Source organism: Copadichromis virginalis, linkage group LG15 (genome assembly GCF_057382275.1).
Source record: "Copadichromis virginalis isolate Kocher_CV1m ecotype Utaka linkage group LG15, C_Virginalis_male_GT1.1, whole genome shotgun sequence".
Classification (NCBI taxonomy): Eukaryota; Metazoa; Chordata; class Actinopteri; order Cichliformes; family Cichlidae; genus Copadichromis; species Copadichromis virginalis.
The window spans coordinates 35,183,844-35,206,887 of NC_140632.1; the positions used below are offsets into that span (position 1 = coordinate 35,183,844).

The window sequence follows — 23,044 nt, forward strand, 5'->3', positions numbered from 1 at the left end:
AATTTAGATGCTGTGATTTCAATATTAATTTAAAAAAAAATGACCACTGAGGGTGGCACAGTGGTGCAGTGTTTAGTATTGTTGTCTACACGTCAAGGAGGTTCTGGTTTTACACTTCCTGGTTGGCTGAGGCCTTACTGCGTGAGGTTTGCTTGTTTTCCCCGTACCTGCGTAGGTTCAAAATCCTTAAAGCAACTTTGTTTACTAATCCTGCCCTCCATGCCCCTCCCACCTAAATATACAACTACTTAAAGGCACCTGGAAAGGTCCCAATGAGATTAAATGGATAAAATCCCTGCTGCTTGTCCTGATCTTCTGGTCGTAAAGTCCAATGTGTTGTCTTTGCTGTAACAAACAGAGGAAATTCCTTCTGTCCCCTAACTTCCAGGAGTCACCATATCAGCCACAGCTGAGCCATCAAACAGGAAAACCCCGTTTTCCCTGGGATGTCAGAAGTGGCTGCAGGATCAGATATTCGTGGATTTACCATGTGTTGATTACATCCCTTTCTCAGAGTCTTTCTTTTAATGGTTGTTTTCCTCTTTCTGTTCTGTTGCATTTCCTGTCTTGGACCACAGCTGATATGGCTTGCTCAGAGAACGCTCAGCTGCAAACATGTTTGCAGAGCTCCTGCTATAGTGTCAGCTCTCTCTCAAAGTGCACAAAGGGTAATAAAACATTCCCATTTTCTCAGGAAAAAACAGCCAAAGCGTGGAGCTCACTGAAGAATCTGGACTATCCTGGGATTAAAGATGACTGCCCTAAAGGTGAGAAGACACCCAAACCCCAGCAAAACATGAACTTAAATGTAGGAGGGAAAGTGTTTTACATTCCAAGAATGTGTGCAGTTAGATATCCTAACACTCGAATAGGTTCCTTAGCTCTCTGCCGGGACCAGGCAAAACTCCTCACCCTCTGTGATGACTACTCTGTGTGCAGCAACGAGTTCTTCTTTGACCGGGATCCTGCCTTCTTTCACCACATCTGCCATTTCTATGCAACCGGAGTGCTTTGGATCATAGTGGAAATGTGTCCCATCAGCTTTGAGGAAGAAATTGCATACTGGGGCCTGAGCCTGAAGGACACACAGCTCTGCTGTTGGATGGGGTTTCAGGAGAAGGTAGATGAGTTGAAGGAGAACCTGGAGGTGGAAAGAGAACTAATGGCTGAGGTCGAGGTAAAGTACAATGATGATTATTTCAAGGACATGATGTTTGGGGACGTTCGGATGACTATGTGGAACATTGTGGAGAATCCGTACTCGTCAACTCTTGCGAAGACTTTCACTCTGCTCTCTAACCTTTTCGTGCTCTTGTCCATCGCTTCAATGTGTCTCAACACTGTGGAAGAACTACAGTCGTACAGAATCGATGACAAAACCTACATGGAGTGGGGAGAGATCGTCACCATTGTGTTCTTCACCTTTGAGTATTTGATTCGTCTCATCACCACTCCTGACATTGTATTATTTTTGAAGAGCGGACTTAACTTTGTGGACATGGTTTCAGTCATGCCTTATTTTGTCCAGATCATCTTTGAAGCCTTTACTGACTCCGAGGATGTGAGTGCACAAGAAGACCTCAGGGCCATGGCCCGGGTCAGTAAGCTCAGCCACGTCCTCAAAATTGTCAAGTTGCTGCGGATCTTTCGGATTTTGAAGCTAGCCCGCCACTCGACCGGCATGAGGGCCTTTGCATTTACTCTGCGGAGGTGCTACCAGGAGGCCTATTGCATTTTTCTCTTTATCGCCTTGGGAATCTTCACATTCTCTGCTCTTCTGCATTCAGCAGAAAGGGAAACCGAAGGCTCTCCCATCAGCAGTATCCCGTACGCCTGGTGGTGGGCAGCAGTAAGTATCACTGTCTGTAGCTATAAACTCCACATCTCCACGTCTGCCTTTGACTTTTTCTTTCTAAGCAAACATCTGCCTATTATGCGCACTAATAAAAGGAAAGTTCAACACCAGCCGGCCAGGCTTCTACCTTTCTACCTTTAAAAACCCGCCTTCCAGCCAAATGGCTTTTAGCTAGGCTTTAGCTTCAGCCAAGTGGAAGCTAAATTGGCTAGTCATTCATATGTAAATTAGGTTGTTATCTGGGAATTCTGGAGGGGAGTGGGGGTGTGTGAATGAGGGGGTGGGGGAGCTGCTAAAAGCTGTGAACTTCCTTTTGTGTTCGTCTTGATGCATTCTCAATCATCCAGGGAAATAAATCTCCAAAAGTCACCAACTTGGAGTGTTTCAGTTTGCCATCTTAGGGAGAAATCAACAGACATGGGTGTATGTCCTTTGTTGCTGAGATTTATTGATAAAAACAGTACAAAAAACCAACCAGTTGTACACATATTTACAAATAATAATAAAAAGTGAGTGAGTACATTTCAACATTTTCAGCAATCACTCACAATCCTGGCACTGCCATGGTATCTGTAGTCTGCATTTCCAGTGTGTGGGGATCATTTGTCACCAACTGCATCACGTGCTACAACCCTGGTCTACATATCACCGTTGATGAACAGCTTTTCCCATCAAAGACTCGGTGTTGTTTCCTGCAGTATATTGCAAGTAAACCTGACAAGTTTGGGATCAAGTTTTGGGTGGCTTGCGACCTAAAATCCAAGTACATTTGCAATGTCTTCCCATACCTTGGCAAGGACCCCAATCGTCCCAGTGGGGAGAGACTTTCTGAAAATGTAGTAATGAGGCTGATGGAACCATTCCTAGACAAGGGCAGAAATGTTACCACGGACAATTTTTTCACATCGCTTTCACTTGCGCAAAAACTTCTTAGACGGAAAACCACCATCCTCGGCACAGTCAACAAGATTCGCAGGGAAATTCCTCAATCCACTAGACAGACAGATCGCAATGAATTCACCACTCAGGTATGTTGCAGGTCTTTTGTGGTTCTATGTTTATGTGTTTCATTGTGTGTAAAAGGGCTATGGAAATAACAATTTATCTTATTTCTTAGGTGTTTTCAACCTCTGCTGCCACGCTGACGGCGTATGCGGCCAAACGGAAGAAGACAGTCTATATTCTTAGCAGCATGCACAGCGTGGTTCAGACTGATAACACTACCAAAAGGAAGCCAAACACTGTCTCCCTTTACAACAAAACAAAGTGTGGCGTGGATGTGATGGACCAGATGGTTCGGGAGTACACTGTCCGCAGAGGAACACGGCGCTGGCCAGTTGCCGTGTTTTATAACATGATTGACATGGCAGCACTGAATGCACATGTGCTGTATCAAGCATGCACCGGGACGAAGGAAAGACGGGTGGACTTCCTGGTGGAGCTTGCAAGAGAGTTGGCTCACTCTCATGTAGCTGGGAAGAAGGCAAGAAAAGAACAGTTGCTTTGGACACAACCCTCCACACCTAGCCCTGGAAAGAGAGCCATGTGTCAGGTCAAACACAAATGCAAGAACAATCATGCCACTGTGCGATGTGTTCACTGCTACAGATACACATGTGGTAAATGCAGAGATACCATGGCAGTGCCAGGATTGTGAGTGATTGCTGAAAATGTTGAAATGTACTTACTCACTTTTTATTATTATTTGTAAATATGTGTACAAATGGTTGGTTTTTTGTACTGTTTTTATCAATAAATCTCAGCAACAAAGGACATACACCCATGTCTGTTGATTTCTCCCTAAGATGGCAAACTGAAACACTCCAAGTTGGTGACTTTTGGAGATTTATTTCCCTGGATGATTGAGAATGCATCAAGACGAACACAAAAGGAAATTCACAGCTTTTAGCAGCTCCCCCGGACAAACAAGGAGGCAGTTGGCAGTTAGAAATTAGCAATCATTCTCACACACCCACTCCCCTCCAGAATTCTCAGGTAACAACCTAATTTACATATGAATGACTAGCCAATTTAGCTTCCACTTGGCTGAAGCTAAAGCCTAGCTAAAAGCCATTTGACTGGTAGGCGGGTTTTAAAGGTAGGTTTTAAAGGTAGAAAAGCCAACTGGCTGCTCTCGGGGGCTCTAAGTGTCAAAGAAATGTGTACTACAGCACCTAACCCAAACCAGCCGCTTATTTCCTTTTGCAGTCTTTTTTCACCTACCTACTCTTCCCCTGAGCAATAAGTTGAACGTTCTAACACCTACAAGTGTGACTTTCACCTGTCTAGAAATGTAAATACTCTCTAGATCAAAGGTTATTATTCCACTACTTATTAGTCAAACACAGAAATTAATTGATTTTCACAAATGTAACATGCAGTGATCTGTACTTATGTTTGGCTTAAAAAACTAAATTCTTCTCAGCATTTTTTTAGTCTATTTGCATAAATTTCTTAAATGTCATTTCATGAAAGGCAAACCCTGCCCAAACTGTTTTCTCATAAAGAATTAGAAGATGGCAATCCTAACACTGGTCAACGGAAGTGGTCTGCTGTCTGTGCTTTTTCTTAAGTATTTTGACACCTGCTAGAGCCACAAAGAGGCTAGGGTGTAGGTTTTGATGGAAGCAGCAGCCTGATTGTACAGAACTGTCCAATAAAGTTACACATTTTAATGTTTATACTTGCACTGCAGACTTCAGATAATGTCTTTGTGTTGCTTTTGAAGTGAAATTAAACAAGTAAGTGTCGATTCAGCAGACATTTTCAAGGCCAGCTGTACTACTTGTTAGTGTAAACTTTTAATTCATTCTTAGAATCAAAAATAACTCTGATTAAAGGAAACATTCCTGGAAACTGAACATAGGATTTTGTTTCCCCTTTTCTCTCTCAGGTCAGTATCTCCACTGTGGGCTACGGGGATGTGGTTCCTGTAACTATCCTGGGCCGCATCGTGGCCTTTGGATGCATTACTTTTGGGATAATCCTCAACGGCATGCCGATTTCTTTCCTGTTTAACAAGTTCTCTGATTACTACAGCAAACTAAAGACCCAAGCTTACAATTCTACCTCAGTCCAGCGCCGCTTTCAGCTTAAGAAGAGACTCAAGCGTAAAATGGATGCATGGTTCCATCCCTTTGAAGAAGATGACACCACAGCCCAATCCCCATGCTAAGTGGATCTCATACATGACCACTGTGTACTGTGAACGTGCTGCAGCCTCAAGCTGCCTTCAAAAGTTAAAATGTGGTGCAAAAAAATTAAACCTAGCACATGTGAACGAGGGCAGGAAGAGGAAGTGGAAAGTTTCTTTGTACTGATGCAATTTCAGGCCTGGTAGTTTCACAACTACCACATGCACCACTGTTTCTTTTTCATTTTGTATGTATCTTGTATGTAAGTAATTCATGCGATTGAAAAGGAGCCTGGATGTCCAACCCAGGTATTTTAACCTCAGGTGAATCCATCGTGATGCTTATCTTCCACCTGACACCAGTGAGTTATAAATAATGAATGCCTGCCAATGACACCTTCTTTTTTAAGTATGTGTCACATGCGACTGCGACATACCAAACAGGGCTAAAAGGGGTTTCTGGTTACCATATAGGTTATACTGTAGATTTCCCGCTAAAGCAAAATTGTACTAAGGAATAACGACCTTGACACGATGTTTTGGTGAAGGTCAAATCAAACGTTTCTGGATAAAATGTGAGCAGGTTTTGACATGTGCCAAGAGGAAAATGTATTCTCTCTGTTCCCAAATGACTTGGGATTAATAAAAACAAATGAATACAACAAAACTTGCATCTATTATGTTGCAGTATGTTAGCCTCAAAGGTTAAGTAATAAATTACCAACAATTTTTAAAAACTGTCCTTAAAATAGATGTTTATTGAAAGAGAGTTGCATTTTCTGTGCAGTTTCTTTACACTCATGTCACTGCTTGATGCCTGATAAAAGAAAATGTTTATATGGCCTTATCTGAGCTCTGTACCAGGAAAATAAAAGGTCATTTTCACATTTAATGTCTGGGGGGAGGACTTCACAACAGTTCCTGTCATTAGACTGGTGCTCCCAGTTCTTAACAGTGTTTACTGTAAACATTTCTATATGTCACTTTTATTTTGCCTTGTGTGTCCTGTGGAAATTCCATTTTTTTAAAGTCTTGATGCATGCTCAATCATAGCAAGTAAAATAGTAAAAGATATAACAGCAATGGGCTGTGAGATCAGTTTCAAATGCGTCCTAGCTGTTCCCGTACTCCTGACACACAAGGGATCACTAAAGTGCTTAGGCAGCAGTTGTCCTTCTCTCCTGGATACCTTGGAGCTTTCTTTTTGCCAAAGCTGGGAAGGCTTTGACAAATGTTCAGCTGGGCCTACTCAGGGCCTTCTTGATGTGATGTTCTTCTGCTTTCCTGGCCACTCGGTCTGTGGGGATGTAATTTGCTCTGTGTTGTAGTGTCCTGATGACACCCAGTTTATGCTCCAATGGATGATGAGAGTCAGACTGATTACACTGATCCATGTGTGTTTACAGAACACAACACCTTCTCAAAAAAATCCAAGGTGTTCTGGATATGGTGTTTAGAGCTGCCTGCTAACGGATTGAGGATTGAAGCCAGAAACTTTGACATGTTATAGGGGACCGAGTTGATGATACAGACAATTGGTCTGTATGTAATTGGGGAGATTTAAAGTTGATACTTGCCCATTATATTTAAATGACTTTGATAGTCTGCTGTAGGGGTAGACCCCACTATTCCATAAGATATCACTTCATTTGGTGGAGTGCGCTGTTTACTATACAGGTCCGAATTCTCCAGCAGGTATTCACCCGAGTTGACATCTGGTGACTAAAAAGCTGCATATCACCTTACAGCCACATATTTTTCCAGATTCGTAGTCAACTGAGCTGTGCATGGTTTCAGTCTTTAAAAGAGATTACACAGCATATTACATCAGGTATTGCAAACTCACACAGAGCATAATACATTCAGTCCTAGCACTGGTGACTTTTTAATCCATATTTCACAGTGAAATGCAGTTAGTCTGGTAAGATTAAGCTTTAGATTCTTCCCCTTCCCTGTCTTTCTCTTTCATTTCTCCAAATTGCTTTAGTGTCATGACAGCAGAAACTATAACCGCATTTATATTTCCATATACTACAGCAGTATTTTTATGCTATGCTTAACTCAGCACTTTTAACCCTTGACTAAAAAAAAAATCCCAAGGCCGATGGCAACTAAACCTTGAGGTTCACGTTCTATGTTTAGTTGTTAAGCTTCACGTAAACATGTACATTTCAGTGTAAATATGAACTGAAATATTTGTAATTTTTTCACCCAAGTGCTAAAGGTTGAACACGCGAGGCAAACATGCTCGATCAATTCAAAATTGCAAAATTATTCAATTAAAAATCATTCAACGTGTGGGGATAGCAAAGTAGGACAGCCTCTGGGATTAAACATAAACTTGAAGGGGAACTTGGGATCAGGTGTTTTCTGTCAGGAATCAGCAGGGAGTGCGAACACTTTTAGTATTCAACTCTTGAAGATGTTTGACTTATCATTGTTGATGCTTGGCAGCGTGGAAAATGAGTTTTAAAATGTACAAAAGGTCCTTGAAAGCGTTTGGAGTCCTTCTAGCCCCGGTCAAAAAACTGTGTGCAAAATAGAGGAAATTTAAGACCATGAGCGCTTAAACAACGAAGGTCACTGGAAGAGTAATAATGGTCATGGCAGCACTCCAACGAGGAAGAACAGGCTTTCAGAAAGAACTTCCTTTTATTTTGGTTTACACAGAAGCATGCCTGAAAAGTGTTGTATAGACAGAAAAAACCAAAACAGAAAGATGAAGAAATATTTTCACGATAAATCCGAAAGGGATTAAAAAGCTTTTGAAGACAAAGTGCAGGGAAATATTTAAATCTCAAGGCCAAGCCCTTAAAAGCATTTTACCATCCACATGAGTTAAGGTCTTCTTGTTTTACTGTGGTGATATTTAGCTGTGTCCTACAGCGAAGTACTGTCTCTACAGATACGACTAACCCTGCAAGTAGAGTTTTAACTATATTAAGTGTCCCATTTCAAATTCAAATTCAAATCAAATTCAAATTTTATTTGTCACACACACACACAGCCATACACAGTATGACATGGGGGGGGGGGGGGGGGGGGGGGGTGAAATGCTTGTAGCTGTGCAATGCCCGACCATTTGGTTGAAAAGGAAGCTCAAATCTTTAACTGGATAATGTGATCTTTCATAAATTCTGCTAAAGGATTTCCTTAGACTGCGTTGTGTAAAATGCTACTAGTGGATGTATAAATGGTGAATACCTCAATCACCCAAGCACTTTTTCTAAGTACTTTCTATCAAACATCCACACGCATTCAAAATCCAGTGGATTCAGTATCTTATCCAAGGATACTTTAACATGCAGACCAGAGCAGCCAGGAATTAAACCACCAACCTTCTGATTAGTTGATGACGTGCTCCACCTCCTACAGCTACAGCTAACCTAATAGGGAATAACCTTTACTTTTAAGGTTTTATTATTAGGTAATCATAGTACATTTTATTTAAGCAGCGTCTTAATGATATTGTAATACTTATACTTCATTTAAAGTATTATAATATCATATATCCTATAATAATCACAAGTAATATTATTTCTATAGATATTTGTTATTAATCAACAGTCAAAGTAATTGAAATTGTGAAAGAAAATAGTCATAGCGGGATGATCGCAGATCGTTACCGACAGGCAATAGATGAGGAGATGACGCACGGGGCGGACAGAACAACGCCCTGCAGTGCAGGGACCTGAGCTTTTCAGCCACCGGATTCTGGATTCACTATTAGTCTGACTTCACTACAGACACAGGAGAGGGGCGATCTTCTTAAACTTGTAAGTACTGTACACAGCAGCTTCGCGAAGTGCTGTCTCTGTGCCCGTGCGCGTCCTCGAATAAAGTTTCCGTAAAGTAACGGGATCTGGCATAGGGAGCATCACATGTTTAGTTTGTACTCGGCGTAATTGGGATATATTACTGGCTATAATAACACAGTTTCCTGAGAAATTACGCATAGACGACAAATGCTGTTTAAAAAAAATCTTTTTTGGAGTGTCGCTTTTTAAAATCTCTTATTTTATGAATCTTAACTGTCCCCTAGATTAGTTTACAATAGTTTAGGCATGACTCGCTATATGAGAACTCGACGAAAGCTAAAGATAAATGTCTTCTGATGCTTCAGCCATGCGCGACGTGTTACTTTGCTTACTCTGCTTACTTTGGCTTCCACAAACTCTGTCTGGTTTGTGGAAGCCAAAGGAATTTAAAAATTCCTTTTACAAACTAATAATCGTCGCTTAAAGCTCGACTATTGTCCATTCAACAATATGACACTATGTAAAAAAAAAATCAAAAATCAAAAAATGGACTTAAATGTTCACCAATGCTTCTTTTAATCTCCCGATGGTTTATAAAAATTACATTTGTTTAATACGCCTTCTGTGTGATGGAGCTGGCAGATATTAACTAAATACTAAATGGCACCATCTTAAAACAAACTGGAGAACACAGACAACAAAGACCAAACAACAAAAATAAAATATAATATTTGGCAAAAAGATTACAGCCTGTGGCTACTGATGCTTTGATGACAATACACTATGAAAGGATTTAATAAGAAATATATATAATAACCATCGGACTTGCAGATTAAAAAGTAAATAGGCATATCTTCTAAATCTCTTCAAATGACTGTTGTACCTGGACATGTTCAAGACTGAAAGGAGCTCTCATTGTCTGAAAGTAGAAACACCACAAAGTAAAAACCACATTAAAAGTGAAAGTCTTAACCAGACAAGTGTACTTAAAACCTGTGCAATCATTCTCTACCTTGTCCAGAAGACTAATTTGACTGCTGTTTATCATTTTGCTTTTTACAAAACTAGCCTTCTGTATTCGTGAGTCTGCACAGTATGTAACTGGTTAACAATTGTCCTTTGTATTGTAACAGGAAATTGAAATAAGCATAGAAATATTCAGCGATCCTAGTAAATAACACTTTCACACACAGCAAAAATAATTTTAAAATAGGCCTATATGTTATTCATCTTTTTAATTGTTTTTGATGTCGTGGCTGTCACAAATGTGTATTTAAGCCCTGTGTTTCTCTTTGTCAGTGTCGTAGTCTCCATCATAGCTGTGTGATTTTTCCCTGTGGCTCTTTGTGCTTTAGTTTTCCCAGTTTAGTTTATTTTGTATTGTTTTTCGTGTCCCACTTCACGCCAGCAATAAAGCTGTGTTTTTTGAGTTTACCTTTTGTCTCTGTGAGTTTGCGTTTGGGTCCTCTCCTGCCTGCCACACAGCCGAAACATGACAAAGAGGAAGAAAACTAGTAACAGTTAAAATGGTCAACACTGAAAATTCTGCTTTAACCTCCTAAGACCCGAACTCTTCCACGACATGCATTTTTAATTTCTCCTTGATATTTGGGCATGTTGAGGCCCAATTAATGTAAAAACAAAGAATTACCAGATTTTTTTTAAAAGAAAAATAAGAGCCACATATGAGGATATTTGTTTAAAATTTTGATAGAACAGTAGCAATATAATGTCCTTGTAAGTAGAAATCAGGCCCATGTTGAGCAAAATTGAGTATTTTGGTCTAAATAACCCAAAATGTGATGTCCACATATGTGGACACCAGGTCCTAGGAGGTTAATAACAACATAAAGCAATCTGCCGCAGCTGTCCTACCGCACTAACATGCTTAAGGATTGCTGAACACTGTTACACTGCACATTTTGAGTTTTATTGCTGTCAGATTTGCATTTAAAAAACACACAAAAGCCTGTGTGGACCGGGAACTTCCTTTTCTTTCTTTCTTTTCCCCCCCTTAATGCTTCTTTCAGAATGACTGTGTGGTTTTATTACTCAATGTCAGAAACCGCCTATGTAACATATTCCATCCATTCTGAGGACACAAAACAACATTTGATTTATTTTTATTTTGTGTGACAGCATCCTGTGTGTGGATTTTTCAGGCACATGTCCAGCTGCTTCATGTCTGCTCTGAAGCTCGGTCTCCTCACTCCTGCTGGCTTGTCACTCTGAGAGTCATGTCGTGGTGCAGGTGAGTTTGCATTCCTGTTGCCCAAGTGTTTTTGTATGTTTTTTCGTGGGAGGGTGTTGCCTTCATTTCAAATTAAAACCAAAATGTTAGTTTTGCATAAGTGTTAAGCCACAGCCCATGAGGTGTCAGGGCTACAGCAAAGAATTTGATAATTAAAATGATGCTTCAGTCTTTTGCAAAACAAACATCAACTGTACTGTAAAAAGGATGTGTGAAAAACATATGCTGTTACATGCGTGTCGCATTTTGTGTGCATGCACAAATATTTTCAACACAACACGTTCTGTTTAATTTAAAACAGGAAGATGAATGCTTTGAATGGTCAACCCATGTGCACCACACGGTCTACCATTAAGGCACCAGCATTAGCTCTGTTGGAAGGAATATAACACCCATTGCTGCATTTTAAGCTGTTTGAGGATTGATTTTAACAGGTGAAACCTCAGTGTAGATCTCAGCCTGCAAACACGACCACACCAAAGTGACACAACCCTTACTGATACAGTATCACATTACAAGACAAGACAAAGGCAACATTATAATAAGGCCCATTGTAACGATCACTGAGCTAACACTGGTACGTGATCATTCTAGAGTTAAAGTGCACTCTGTCCTCATGTTTCAGGAAATCACAAGTTTACTCTTAAAACCACATTCAGAGCAAAGGATCATATTCTGAAAAATAATTTCACCTTATGCCTATGCCACAGATATAGAGAGCAATTGTAACATACAAACAAGTCAACAAGTGTTTTAAAAACCACTGTATTGTTAGCTAATAAAGGGAACATAGGTTTATGTTCAGCAATACTCTGACAAAACAAATTGCAAGTTCCCTGCAAGTTATGCCCTTGTCAGTGCAATGTATGCTACAGTTGCGGGTTTAACCACATCACCCTAAAGGAACTTTCAAGAAGAATGCGAGGGTCTTATGCACTGCACAAGTAGTACGTAAATCTATAAGGCTTTGGCTCACATCTTTGTGTTCACTGCATGCTTGTACTTGCTTCTAATCAATAACTTCCTCAATAAGTTAGTCTAGTTTCATTCTGATCTTAATTAATCTCTGTCTTTTGTCTTGTCGCTACAGAGTTTTGAAGATGAAAACCATCAGGGCAAGAAATGTATTGATGGTGGTAGCACTCGGGCTTTTGCTCCTTCACCTTTGCAAAGATTTTGTTGACCATAAAACTATAAGTTTCCACGTAGATGTTAGAGAGGACCACAGCCGACTGACGCAAAACACCAAAAACAGCACATATGTATTCTCATGGCCAAAATGTCAACAAAAAACATCTGCTGCCAACATCACTGAGTTCAACTCTTTGCCTAATTCTATCAAGGATTTCCTCTACTATCGCCACTGTCGCCACTTCCCCATGCTACTGGACATTCCGGACAAATGTGGAGGAGCTGATAAATCTGGAGAAGTCTTTCTTCTTCTGGTCATTAAAAGCTCTCCGGGGAACTATGAACGCAGAGAGGTGCTGCGCAAAACGTGGGGTGAAGAGAGGTTACACAACGGTGTGTGGATTCGACGGATCTTCATCTCAGGAACGACAGAGAGCGGGTTTGAGAAGGAAAGGCTGAACAAACTCCTGGAGCTGGAGCAACAGGAGCACAACGACATCCTCCAATGGGATTTCAGTGACACATTTTACAACCTTACATTGAAACAGATACTCTTCCTTGAATGGATGGAAAGGAACTGTCCCAATGCTCACTTCCTGTTGAATGGTGATGACGACGTCTTTGCCAACACAGACAACATGGTCGAGTATCTGCAAAGCCTCAAGGACAATGATGGAAGCCAGCACCTCTTTACTGGCCATCTGATCCAAAATGTTGGCCCTATTAGATCACCAAACAGCAAGTACTATATTCCTGTTCAGGTGCAGGAGTCAAACTCATACCCTCCTTATTGTGGTGGCGGGGGCTTCCTCCTCTCTGGCTATACAGCTTCAGTCATTTACAATATGTCCCAGTCTATTACCATTCTTCCCATTGATGATGTTTACATGGGGATGTGTCTGGCCAAGGCAGGACTTGGCCCCACTTCTCACATGGGCGTCAAGACAGCAGGACAACACGTTCCATCCCACAGTTTAGACCAATACCATCCTTGCTTTTATAAAGAGGTTTTACTTGTGCACAGATTCCTTCCAGCTCAGATGTATCTAATGTGGCACAGAGTACATGATCCAAATCTAAGATGTGGTCTCTCCAGCCAAAAACATTTGTAGCACCAAACTTTAACTTCTAGGCAATAATAGAGCTTAGTGATGTTCCGGTTCCTCCTGCTTCCAGCTCAAATGAACATGTAAGTGTTTGTTTCACATACTGTAAAGAGAAAAAACTTTTGCTGGACAGAAGGGACTGGCACATACCTTAAATGAGTTGACAACATTTGAACAGGCAGGACTGGCTGTTGCGTTACAATACAATGCATTATATTTTGTCTTTGTCTCACCAAATCTTGTACCTTTCTTTACCAGATTGTCTAATATTACTTAATAGGTACTATACTGGTTGGATTGCTAGATTTTTCTTTTGCTTGAAATGCCCACTTACTGCACAGAAAGAATGAATGTGAATTTTAAGTAGCCATCAAGTGTAAAGTTACGCCTCATTTTGAGAATTCTCATTGGAAAATGAGTCCACATTTAAGGTCATTGGGTCTGATTTTCTATATTTTAGTATCACATAAAGTTCAGCATAGCTACAGCTGATACAGACTAATAAAGGCCATGTTTTAGTAGACAAAAGCTGCCAGCTAGAGTGCAGCCGTGTGTTAGCTACCTTGTCCTGAGATTAAGGACATGAAAAATGGCCAAGAATTGAAAAGTTGGCTCTATATTGCATAATTTACTGAATTTCCATCACGTAGAAAATGAGCCAGGTGTAAGGAGAGTTACCAAGTTAATGTTAGCTGCCTGTAAATCAAATGTGAATTTTAAGAGCTGATTGTAATATTTAATTCATACTTTCTGTTGGAGTTTTTCTGTATGTCGCGTGCCAGCCAGTGTGAAAATCATGAACAGATGACATATAATCAACCAATTCAAATGTAAAGCATTGCAGAGTACTATGGTTCATCTGTATGGGTCTTTTCATGCTACGATTGTATGGAGGAAAGTACATTTTGCGGGTTAAATTGGTTATAAGAGCTGGGTATTTATTTACAATAAAATACAGCAATGATATGAAAACATTTTATTTATGTATTGTTTTTCTGCACAAAGTTACAAAGTGCTTAAAATATACTGAGACTTCTCCAAAAATAAATACATACATTAAATAAAACAGGACAAATAACAATGCAATTCATCACCTAAAAAGAACGATTGAACTCATGTTTGAGTTGGTTTGATATTTTAAGTTCTACATTTGGTAAATTTTACACTGCAGTTTAATTGTACCTGTAAACTTCTGAACAATGCCCAGCTCTAGATCTGACGCTTGTGTTGCCGCAGATATCATCCAAAATAATTTCTCAGGGTTTCTTAAGAATAAAAGGTGTAATATATATATATATATTTTATATTCTTAATCCTCTTTGTTCTGTTAAGCCTTCTTTATTTTGTTTGTTTCAGCCTCAATATTTCTGTTACACAAAGGGATTTGTGCCTTACATCAGTGTTGCAGAACATAACAACTGGGTGTCGGTAAAAGCCGTTACAAGTAGTTGCCAGTAGGCAATCCAATGCAGGATCACTGTTTCATTAAGAATCAATATCTGTTGTTGCAGATTCAGTATGCTGAATCGAATATATGCACAAATGTTCAAATCTGTTTGGGTTTAATGCTGCTAAGTAAGGGGCTATATGTTGTATGGTTAAACAGCTTTAAATGGTAACTGTGAACTGCATACACTGGCAGTACACAATCGTTTTAAATAAGATGTACGCATAATGTCCTTGGACCTTTTTTGTTTGGGTGTACCTGCGCAAGACATTTTGGAGGATTATTTTGTAATAAACATTGGGATAAATATTTATAAGCTGCCTTGGATTTTGTTCATGTCTGTAAAAAAAATTGTTATATAATTCTAACCTTACTTAACACCAGGTGGAGGAATGTGAGGAGACTGTTTGGGTCCGTTTTAAATTCGTTAGGTTTTTTAAAAGATGTTAAGAATTAAATTAAGGGAGGATGAAAGCCAACATAACAGACAAAGCAACGCTAACTGAAAGCAACGCCTACAAGGCTTGTTTTTTTTCCCTCTCAGGGGAAGAGGTGGGCCGGCGGTTACTGTGCCCTTTTTTCGGTCTTTAACTCAGCACCTGCTTTGCATTGCCCAATCAGTGTTTGGTATTTAAGGATGTCTTTAATGGCAAATAGGTTACTTTAATAACTGTTCAAATAGTTACTTGCATTTTCTCGGGTAGACTGAAGAGGATAGCTGGTATTGCTAATCTGATTCAAACACTCTATGGAAATGACAGCATGGACAAGGACTTCCTTGTTGGGTAACTGCCTGCCTGTTTGCTTCCCCTCCAAATCTCATGTACCAGAAAATAGCAAGTTGTATAAAAGTCAATTGTCTGGAAAAAGTGTTAAAGTGTGTATCATTAACAAGAACTCTTTAGCATGTTCCAAAGGCAAAAATGCACCACATCAGCCATTTTTGAATGCCCAAATAGTCATACTTGCTAAGAAGCAAAACAAACCCTTTTTTAAAATTATTTTTTAACTTCCGTCACTTCCGAGATCTAACATTTGACTTGCGAGGTACGAAGAAACCACAATTTGTCACACAGCACTCCAGTCACACGCTGTGTCCCATCAGCATCTTTTCAGACTTGTATTTTATCAGTTCTGCTATGATCTGAATGTGTGCATTCGAACTTCTTCCTGCAGAAAGTAAGAACATGAGCAGCATTTCCCAACTGTTTCATGCATAGAAGTAAAACATGCATCAGCTGTCTGTGCAACAGCGAGAGCTTCACTTGCCACAGTGTTGATGAGGGTTTGCTAGGTGACTCCACCTCCAGGACATCTTTTGGGGTGGCTCCTTTATTAGTCAGTGTTGAAGTCACTGTATCAGATAAATTTGTTTGCTCTGAGAAAATGGAGAGGTAGCATTTTGAAAATTCATTTGATTCCAGGTTATCTGTGGCTTCGAGTGCAGGGCCCTGTTTCAGGAAGCCGGTTTAGTGGAAAAACTGAGTAAGTATACCCTGAGTTAACGAAAACTCTGGGTTTTCGGTTTCACAAAGCGAGTTCAGATGAAGCCTCAGTGAGTCACTATGACGACACACTCCGTGAAGCTAACCTGCCCCCTAGCAGGTTTACTACAACTAACCCTGACTGTCTCCGCCCCTTTGTCGGAAACCTGACAGTAGGAAGTGTCGGACATGGCGTGCCCCTTCCTTGAAGAGCCAGTAGATCGTGAAGCCCAAATTCTCCGCAGAGCTCTCCGCCGGGAGAGAGTGATCAGAGCGCGTTTGGACATTTTATTAGTGATGGCCAAATGAAGCTTTCCGAAGCACTGAAGCTTGTATTGAAAAACGGTTCATTACTCGAAGCTTTTCAACACAGTCCTCTCCGGTGACATCTGGTGGTGAAAATTTTGAAGAGCAGCTTGAATCTGCAAAATAAAACGGACTGCTCAATTATCACTGCTCACTCAAGAGTGGAGTTCTCTCTGATATTGGGCCACCGTTCCGTTGCTTTGAACATGTAATTGGTTTTGTTTTCTCGATTGGGGGGCTGAAAAAAATGTAATGCGTATTTGCGTAATACATTTTGATCAATAAACTTTCCCTATTTAAACATGCACTATGGTGTGGCCTTTCTTTGCTCATAACTCCTTGATGTTGGTAAATACAATAAGTGAGCAATATATATAATATACATATGATAATGCACAGCACATTATGGAGTATGCCCCTGCTGTGAAGTCCTGCCTCCATCTACTTGTCGTTGAATCACTGGACAGCTGGACAGGTTCATACAAAATATTAGATTAGGCCAATTGTCCTATACATATTTTTGACCTAGGGGTGGGATTGATTGTGAACTGGAAAGGGAAAATGCTTAGGAAGCTGAGTACGGCTGCATCGTCACTGATTTGTAGAATCATTTTGATTCGATACAGGATCCGATTCAATTTGATTGGAATCTGGAAAGTTTTGCCTCAGTCAGAAATATTACAAGTCTGATCATTTAACAGTATATATCCATAATTTCGTATCTATTAAAAGAAAGCTGACACATGTGAGACTTAATTAGAGATGTAAACAGAGAGTTATGAAACCTGCAGCTGCAGAAGCCAGCGAAAAAAAAGAGGCAAACACAGCGCGGACCCGACGACACATCAAAATCTGACTCTGACGCGTCGGGTCCGCGCTCTGTGTTCACGTTTGTATGCAGAATCCGTAAACCTGCTCCCAGTTACTGTTTTAGCTGCATGGTGTTTGACGACATGTTGTGAGGTTTAACCTGAGATGCTGGCGTTTCAGGCATAATAACGTTAATTTACAAATCGACACGGGATTTTAATGAATCAATATCACTTTATTCAATTTAGCATGGATTGTAATCAGAAAGGCGATAATCAAAACCCACCCCTAATCAAGAACTTGCAAAGTAAAAACATGATCAATGTAAGGTAGCCCTTTTGTTATTTACAGTTAACAAGAGGATTAGTGTTACTGTGCGCTGGCTGAGTCTGTTTCTTTTCTTAGAAATAGTTTCTCCTGCCCTGGAGAAAATCCACTTGCATGGAACAGAAGAGGCTGTGGAGTGCAGGAACTACACTGCAAGCTGGTAGATATGCAGGTATTCCTGGGTCCTGCAGACTATCACCTAAAAACAATAAACAAAATGATTTTCTAAACTGTGTAGCAATGTAATGTACGTATAGTGTCAAATACATTTTTGTAGTCTTCATCAGCTTTAATTCACATGGAAGTGTTCCTAAAGTCATATGCTGTAATGATATTTACATTATGAAAACATGATTTTGGACATTTCAAGTTTTTCACTTCGGCAGATAAAATGAATTGAGCAAAATCAACTCAAAATATTCCCACACGCCAGAACGTCCTCTCTTCCTCGCTGGCTCCATATCTGTCAGTGGAATGATCACCTCGTCGCTATCTGTCACCATCAACACACTCCACGAATCCCGTGGATGATTCACTTCCTTATATCTGTTTGAATCAGGTACCGAAGCAGTTACGTGCGTAATGAAGCTTCGGACGTCACTGGTCACGTGACTTTTGCCAAACGAAGCAAGCCTCGACACAGTGCTTCTGAACCAGTGTGTTGTTTTTTTCGACACACGCTCCGGAGCGTCAGCTTCAAGCGGGCCATCACTACATTTTATCATTTCCTGATGATTTTCTGTGTGAACGTTACCGTTTCTCAGCACAATCTATAAGTTATTTGAATAACATCCTCAGGCCATATATTACGCATGTGACACATCGTGGACATCCTCTCAGTTCTGTACATATTATTTGTATTGCACTTCGGTTTTTTGCAAACGGGAGCTTTCTGTATAATATTGGTGACGCTGAGCACGTTTCCAAGGCTACCGTCTGTCGGGCAGTCAGGAATGTTACAGTTGCACTGAAACGTCTCCTGTACTCGTTTGTGTTCCCCGGTCATAGACCCACAAGATTTATCAAAGAGGGATGCCACAAAATTGCAGGTATCAGGATGACCAAAACTTAATTTATGATGTGGTGCTACTTGGACTACTACTTAAATTTTACATTTATTTTCACGGTTCCCAGGCGTGATTGGCTGTACAGATGGCACTCACATTCCAATCATTGCTCCTTCAGTAAATGAAGGAGACTATGTGAACAGGAAGTCTTTCCACAGCATTAATGTGCAGGTACATAGTTCCCTGTAGCATTTCAAACTAACAAATTATTTCATTATAGTAATGGATGCTAATTTGTGTTCTCTGCACTGTGAAGATCATATGTGATGCTGCCAACATTATCACAAATGTGGAAGCCAAGCGGCCAGGCTCTGTCCATGACTCACAAATATTCCGTCAATGTACACTGAGCACAAAATTTGGACATGGTGAGTTGAGAATACTTTAAAATATATAAAGACCAATTGCTTCAGGGACATTTGAACTGAAGTGTACCCTTCTGTCTTAGGAGAGTTCACTGGCTACTTGCTTGGTGATAGGGGGTATCCATGTTTACCCTATTTGCTTACCCCTTACCCTGACCCTGAACCGGGCCCACAGCAGCGATATAATCTGGCTAATTGCAGGACAAGAGCCAGAATTGAAATGACTATCGGAATGCTTAAGGCCCGGTTACAGTGCCTGCAAAGACTCAGGGTCACCCCAGAAAGGGCATGTGACATTATTGTGGCATGTGTGATTCTTCACAACATTGCCACAATTAGAGGAGAACACTGTCCTTCTGAACCAAACATCAGCAGTGATCCAAACCATGAACATCCTGACCCTCCCACGGACATACAAGATGGAAGCGCAGTCAGAGACACCATATGTCACAATCATTTCCTTTGACCCATCACCTCAACATGTTGAAAGAAGAATAAACAGATTTTTTGTTCAACTGGCTTTATTGGTCGCCTGTGTTTCCTGTACACAAAGTATTAAAAGATGTAAACCTCATAAAGTGTCTCTGTTGCTTCCTCCTCTGTAACAGCTGTCAATGTTTCTTCATTATTTTCCTGTAGTAAAGAAATAAACAACATTGCTGTTCTACTGTAAACTCATATAATCTGTGGAGTATTACTCACAACTGCATGTTGGTCTGGCTCAACAGGAGGCTGCACCAGATGCAGTACACCACCACCATCAACTCATAGAATATGAGGTTTATACAGGTCACTTATAACTTACAAGGGACCAAATGGCAATTAACAAACATACCAATCACCTTACACTTCATTGTCATTATGCTCTCAAAGACAACCAAGACTGAGGGAAGGCAAAATCAGTAGGAAAATAACTTCACTACAAAATAATTAATTATGGCAAAGAGTTTATCAGATGAATGAGTAGCACTGCAAAGGTGACTGTGAAGAAAGGATGTATGCACATCATGTATTATTTTGAATTTACCCCTTATGTAGGCACTTGTGTCTTGCGGGGTTATTGACTCAGAGGATGTCCCCGCAGAGATGCCTTCGGCCACAGGGCGCCCACTGTTTTGGCTGAGGGCCAACTGCTCAGCCTCTGTGAGTGGTGGTGGTGGAGGACCCCCACCTGTTTTTCGGGCCTCCGCTTTTTTTCTGTTGGCTATAACGGGCCACATTTGAGCATACAGAGTAAGCAAATATGTACTTGTAATGTGCTCAGATAATTTCAATAAGTGCTTACAGAAAGAAAATTAATGTAGCCTCTAACTGCAATTGATTTACATGGGACAAACAGACCAAGTACTATGGCTCATAATACAATTACACCTTACCTGTTTGGACTATATTTTTATATTTCATTCTTACTTGCTGCCAGGCACGTTTGGGGCCTGTTGGGTTGCACCTGCGCTCACATCACATCACAAAATAAAATGTATAAAATAACAAATAAAATAACATATGATAAAATAACGTGTTAAATGGGTGGAAATCCCTAGATCAATGTTTATATTAACACTCACGTATTGACTCTGTCGGCTATGTTTTGCCATGCATGCTCCCTTTCTTTTGCAGCTTAGGCTGTGTTACTTTTTTTCTGAGAAATCTGCATGTTATCGGCATATGCTGCCATCAGAATTTCGGCCTCAAGCGCTGTGAAATACATTGACCGCGCCTTCTTTCCCTCCGTCTCCATGGTGACTCGCTTAATCTGTGCTCCGCTTATCAGGGCTTTATGTATCCTCGTCCGCGCGCTTCACTTGGGGTTAAAGCAACTCCGCGTTGATTGAACTAATTGTTATCAGCCTTTCTGAAACCGAATATTCCGAGTTGGACAGTTCGGGGTTACTCAACCCTGCGTATCATTTTTAACTCTGAGTTTTCTAAACCGGCTTCCTGAAACAGGGCCCAGGACACACTGTACAATAATCAAAACATAATCAAAACATTAAAAGGCAACTGGAACATAAACCATTTGAACTCCTTGAATTGGAGTGTTTGTATGTCAGGAGGAAGCCTCACTCATCATCGGTACTAAACCCATGAGGGGGGCCTGGCAGCTGACCACGCCCCGTCACACATACTCCTTTGTACAACTATACTTGCACGTTGGAGTTCATTATCTTGCTCTTTGAGACAATGATATGTAGTCAGGAAACGCTGGTCTGATCAGTATAACACCAGTCTACTTCCTGAAACACAATCCTCCTGAGTACATAGTATATATTGTGCAACTGTAGATTAGTAGACTGGTTGTTGGTTCAGTGTATAACTAAGTGCCTCGTGTAAAAGTCAGATAAGTCACCCACGCATAGAATAAAGTGCATCATGAAAATATTTGTGATTGGATAAATGAGGTCTCTAGTAAAATTAGATTGCATTTTCTATTTCCTTCTATTATCTTCTTCCTCGTTTACCTTTAAAGAATAAAGATAAAAGGGCCTCTTTATTCTTTGCAAGATAATATGATTTTACAAAAGCTTGAGATTTGCAGCATTTGTTAAGTTCCCGCCACAACAATTCAGTCGACTTGAAGTGCATGGTGTTGCAATGGTTCAGCTAGACTTTGACTGAATCATTGCAATGCCTTGATTTTTGTTTTTCAGACATGTGGTTATTGATTTGCTTAGGATCACTGTGATGTTGCACAACACAATTTCAATCAAGCTCTTGTTATCAGACAGAGGGCCTCACATTTGACTCTAAAATACCTTGGTATAAAGGAGTTCATGTTCACCTCAGTGTCTGCAAGGTGCCCAGGTCCTGTGGCTGGAAAGCAAGCCCTAATCATCACCTCCCCACCCCTGTGCTGACAGGTGGTAAGAGGTGTTTGTGTTGATGTGCTGGTTTTGTCCAAAGTGGTGTTGTCCATTATGTCCAAACATTTCCACTTTGGCCTCGTCTCTCCAAAGGACACTGCTCCAGAAGTCTTTGTGTAATATGTCTTACACTGTTGTTCATTTGAGGAGGAGAATCTGGTTGGAACCAGTTGTGTTGTACTGAGTTTTATTATCATATTTAAAACCTTAAATTAAAGAAACAATGTAGTTTCTTTATCTTATGATTGCACAAGCAATGTTACACCTATTCTGCCATACTGGATCTTGATCTATATATTCTCCTCTAATGCTCATGAAATAACTAAAATGTGGAAATGGATTAATCAAACTGTCATGGTCCTCGGCCTCTGAACCAGTATTTTCAGTGTGTTCTATTTTTCTTGGATTTAAGAAATTATATTCTCTTTCCTAGAGCTTCTCAGTTCATTAATTTCTTTATCTGTTCCCTGTGTCTGGGTCTCCCTCCCTGCTTTTGTTTCCTTCTTTTAATTTGATAGTCCCTTATCCCCTGTGTGTTATGCTATGCTTTGCCTTCCTCGGTTCATTGGTGGATTTAGTTCACTTGTGTGTTTTCCATCTCCCTGATTACCCAGGGTATATTTTAGCTCTCTGTCTCCTCTTGTCATTTGTCGCAAACTCCATCATGTTGAATGTCTGCCTCGTGTTTCAGTCTCCTAGTTGATTATTAAGTTGATTATTACTTCCGTTCCCAGTTTCCTCCTTGTCTCCTAGTCTGTAGTTTTCCTTTAAGCAATAAAGCTGCTTTTGAGTTCAGTTCTGCCTCTGAGTCCTGCATACTGGCTCCACAAACAGCTTTAAATGACACAAATGTGAAAACATTAGAAACATTTTTTTATTACAGTGGAAAAACAGTCCATATAAACGTAACGCAAAAAGTAAGGAAATCTGCTATTCTGCTATTCAGTCTTGTTTGGCGTCCTAATTTCACACACGATTTTTACAACTCAACCATTTCAGAGTGTTGAGCAAGAAGATTGGTATAAAGGAAACACAAACATGGCAACAAAACAAGCTCTGAAAGTCATTTTAATCTGAACCAAAAACCACTGTCAGTAGTGATGGGACGTTCTGTATCGAGGCTTCGAAGCTTGTGTCGAGTAA

The 23,044-nt window shown here is 40.4% G+C and overlaps 2 protein-coding genes across 4 annotated transcripts; both read left to right on the forward strand.

Annotated features, from left to right (window-relative positions):
• Window positions 1-583: 583 nt before the first annotated feature.
• Window positions 584-5,640, forward strand: LOC146692885 (potassium voltage-gated channel subfamily V member 2-like). The gene is made up of 2 exons (XM_085431163.1): window positions 584-1,849; window positions 4,749-5,640. The coding sequence occupies exons 1-2, from the start codon at window positions 584-586 to the stop codon at window positions 5,028-5,030; spliced, it is 1,548 nt and encodes a 515-aa protein (XP_085287289.1). The 3' UTR covers window positions 5,031-5,640.
• Window positions 5,641-8,675: 3,035 nt separating this feature from the next.
• LOC146692886 (N-acetyllactosaminide beta-1,3-N-acetylglucosaminyltransferase 3-like) lies at window positions 8,676-14,990 on the forward strand. 3 transcript variants are annotated; one of them, XM_085433134.1, is made up of 3 exons: window positions 8,676-8,764; window positions 10,886-10,997; window positions 12,088-14,990. In XM_085433134.1, exons 2-3 carry the CDS (start codon window positions 10,984-10,986, stop codon window positions 13,238-13,240), a joined length of 1,167 nt encoding a protein of 388 aa, XP_085289260.1. In that variant the 5' UTR covers window positions 8,676-8,764; window positions 10,886-10,983; the 3' UTR covers window positions 13,241-14,990. The 3 variants fall into 3 exon arrangements, with proteins under 3 accessions (XP_085289260.1, XP_085289262.1, XP_085289261.1); XM_085433136.1 differs by having other exon boundaries at window positions 8,690-8,764; window positions 10,909-10,997; XM_085433135.1 differs by lacking the exon at window positions 8,676-8,764 and adding an exon at window positions 11,299-11,431 and having other exon boundaries at window positions 10,941-10,997.
• Window positions 14,991-23,044: the final 8,054 nt, after the last annotated feature.

Excerpts from the sequence above, each read along its gene's own strand:
- LOC146692885 (XM_085431163.1), top strand. The coding sequence starts at position 584 with ATGGCTTGCTCAGAGAACGCTCAGCTGCAAACATGTTTGCAGAGCTCC. Across the intron at positions 1,850-4,748 it reads ACGCCTGGTGGTGGGCAGCA|GTCAGTATCTCCACTGTGGG; the intron begins GTAAGTATCACT and ends TTTCTCTCTCAG.